The sequence below is a fragment of the Mastacembelus armatus genome, chromosome 14 (genome assembly GCF_900324485.2).
Source record: "Mastacembelus armatus chromosome 14, fMasArm1.2, whole genome shotgun sequence".
Classification (NCBI taxonomy): Eukaryota; Metazoa; Chordata; class Actinopteri; order Synbranchiformes; family Mastacembelidae; genus Mastacembelus; species Mastacembelus armatus.
In genome coordinates, this window is record NC_046646.1 from 17,666,754 (window position 1) to 17,669,863 (window position 3,110).

Genomic DNA, 3,110 nt, shown 5'->3' on the forward strand with positions numbered 1-3,110 from the left:
CCAATAACACAGTTTGTCTCCTATTTCTACAGTTCATTGCATTATTTATCTGTGATGTTTATTTTAACATTTTCTGTATATCAATGTTTTTATATGCTCTTGTTTAGTCTCTCTATAATGATTTCTCATGTAGATATAGATAGACAGACAGACAGATTGATCGATTGATAGATATTGGCTTTTGTTCCCTGTTCATACAATAATTATACATTTCTCATTTGACATTTGTTTACATTTTAAGCATTACCAATACAACACAATGGTATCAAAAAATATTTTTAGGAGGGTCCCCAAATTTATGTCTTTGTTCCCTACTAAAATATTTTTTGATCTATTTTCTATGTATTAGTAATAAGAGACACAACAATTATGTCACTGTATTCTCAGCAAAACAAGTACATCAGGGATCTCTTGTCAATGTGACATGATGACAGCAACAATTTGGCCGGGTTTTGTAGGCCTGATACCGTGTTGTTTCTGGATCCAACGTCTGAATATATTCTTAATCTCATTGGTTCTAAGGCAGTAAATGAATGGATTGATAAGTGGAGGAAAAAGACTGTAGAAGAGGGTGGTGGCTATACGCTTGTCAGGGGTCATCATCAGGTTGGGAAAATAAGGTGTGGAGTAGACAAAAAAACGTGGTATGTAGTAAATAGAAATGATACATCCCTGCGTGGCACAGGTGGAGAAAGTCTTCATTCTGCCCTGGAGGGAACACCAGTGTAAGGTTAAAAGAAGTTCCTACTAATAACAATACTAATAAAATATGTAAAATATGTGTCGAATTAAAAAATGAAGTAGCTGTTAAAGAACTAAATAAGATGCCATATTGTGAATGTAAGAATGGAGTTTGATGCATCAACTTTGTGGTTTAATATTATTACTTTACGTTCAAGATGTTAAACATATGTTTCTTACTTGTCCACTGGCCATGCGCAATATTGAGATGATGATACAAATGTAAGAGAAGATGATGAAGGCTAAAGGAACATAAAGAATAAACATTGCTGCAGCATAGGCGGAGCTGAATTGTTGGCTGGGATCACCACACACTAAGGGTGTGAGTGACATGGTGTCACAGAAAGCATGTACAATTTTGTTGGGCCCACAGAACGGCATCATGGTGAAGTTGATGGTGCTAATGCCAGGGAAGATGTGTGCCAGCACCCAGCAGAAGAGAGTCATGCCAGTCATGTTTTGGTTTGTCATCACCACAGAGTATCTGAGGAGAGAAAGGGAGGCTGAATAAGAAAGAATGACAGATAGAAGGAGAGTGAGGATGATATAAAACAGAACGTTATTAGTTTTTGCAAGAGCTTAAAGGTGAGGCCAATCAAACTGGTTTTTTTCACCTGAAAGTAAAACAGATGGCTACGTAACGGTCCAGTGCCATGGTCAATAAAATGAGGGAGTTCAAGGAGCCAAAATAATGGATCATGTGCTCTTGGAAGAGGCAAGTGTGAAAGCCAAGACTCCCATCATTCCACCAGTAGCGAGCGATTAGTTTAGGTAAGGCCACAGTGATAAAGCCTATAAGAACATTGAAAAGAAACAAAGAAAGACAAGGCAAAGCAGATCATGTGTGACAGTTTGTCCGTTTTTCTGTGATTTCTTTGGTTTCATAGTTAAAAACAACACACAAACCAATGGTCTATTTTAAATTTAAATGCATTCATTTAAATTAAAGGATTTCTACTGTTCAGTACAGGACTGCAGTTTGACTATTAATATCATAAATGCTTTTTGTCATGGTTTCTCTCATATTCTCTAATAACAGAGCTGAAAACCTCAAGATCCAAAAGGACAGCTGCTGTTGAGTGTCAGAATCCAGGTTGCCACCTGGAGACTGCTGTCTATGTTACGCTCATAGTCAACAACATTAATCAATCAATGTTTGTTTCACATCACCCACATATGGGTTGTATTTTTATGAAAGCAATGTCTCATACACCAGATCCTGACAAAATAAGACACTTTGCAAGTGACACAAGTGATGCCATATGTACCAATGTCTGAGAGGGCCAGGCTGACCATGATGATGTACATGGGCTTCTGGAGACTGTGCTCCAAAGCGAACACAATTATCAGCAAGAGGTTTCCCACTATTGTGGTCAAATAGAGGAAGAAGAAGAACCACGCCACAAGGTGAAAATACTCTGATGGTAAACCTGGGAAACCCACAATATAAAACTCCCACACGCGTGTGTAGTTTTTATCCACCTGAAACATACTGAATAAAAAGAAAAGAATAAGGCAGATGATACATCCAGTACAGTACAGCACATGCCCGAGTGTGAGTGTGTTTGCAGCGTGTCATGAAATGAGCAGACACTGAGATGCATATCAGTGCTTACCTCTCTAGCTGGTCTCGATGATATGACAAACACAAACAGTGGCCTCTTGGATTTATAAAGACTTTATTGACAGTGAAGTGCAAGTTGGTACAACTTTGTCCCAGAGGAAGGAAAAATAAGACACTTAGGACTTAGGTGGTCCAAGCAGCCTGGTTAGAAAATGAGTAAAACTAAAATAGTCCACTACAAATACCAGAACTTCATTCAAAGTCATACATTAATTTCTTCTTTTGGCTGCTCCAGTTAGGGGTGACCACACTGGATCAACTGATCCACATGGTTTTACACTAGATGCCCTTCATGATGCAACCCTCCTCATTTATTTGGGCTTGGGACCAACACTAAGACCACACTGGCCTGTGCAACCTCATTAGCTGAGTCTAACAGCCCCTGGTCTTCCAAGGCAGTCTCCAGGTACTAACCAGGCCCTGTTTAGCAGGCCTAATTAAAAGTACTCATTCTGTAAATGTCCAGTGAGTGATACATTACTATATATTACATCATTGGATTTTTAATATTGATACCAAAATATGTAAGAATCAAGTTATTGTTGTAGCTGGTCAGGGTGGAGTTAGTTTGAACTACTTTTAAAAACTAGTGTACCAGAGCCCAGTGGTTCTCAGTCTCAGTCTAGGACTTAGGCACCTTCACAGGCCCACAAGACAAATCTGTAATGAATAATGTGGCAAGAAAAGGGAATAAATCATTTTTTACACATTTTACACTTTAGGCTTGGAACTATTTTAAATTACA

General features: G+C 38.5%; 1 protein-coding gene across 1 annotated transcript; it reads right to left on the reverse strand.

Moving 5' to 3' along the window:
* Positions 1–414: 414 nt before the first annotated feature.
* On the reverse strand, positions 415–2,232 carry LOC113143119 (olfactory receptor 1500-like). The gene is made up of 4 exons (XM_026328589.1): positions 2,010–2,232; positions 1,356–1,533; positions 922–1,225; positions 415–708 (listed from the first exon to the last, which is right to left on the reverse strand). Exons 1-4 carry the CDS (start codon positions 2,230–2,232, stop codon positions 415–417), a joined length of 999 nt encoding a protein of 332 aa, XP_026184374.1.
* Positions 2,233–3,110: the final 878 nt, after the last annotated feature.

Bases quoted from the DNA above. Each gene is read 5' to 3' on its own strand.
- LOC113143119 (XM_026328589.1), bottom strand. From the start codon at position 2,232: ATGTTTCAGGTGGATAAAAACTACACACGCGTGTGGGAGTTTTATATT. The intron at 1,534-2,009 runs GTACATATGGCA...ATGTTCTTATAG, and splicing joins CCTGGCCCTCTCAGACATTG to GCTTTATCACTGTGGCCTTA. The intron at 1,226-1,355 runs GTGAAAAAAACC...TTCTCTCCTCAG, and splicing joins GCCATCTGTTTTACTTTCAG to ATACTCTGTGGTGATGACAA.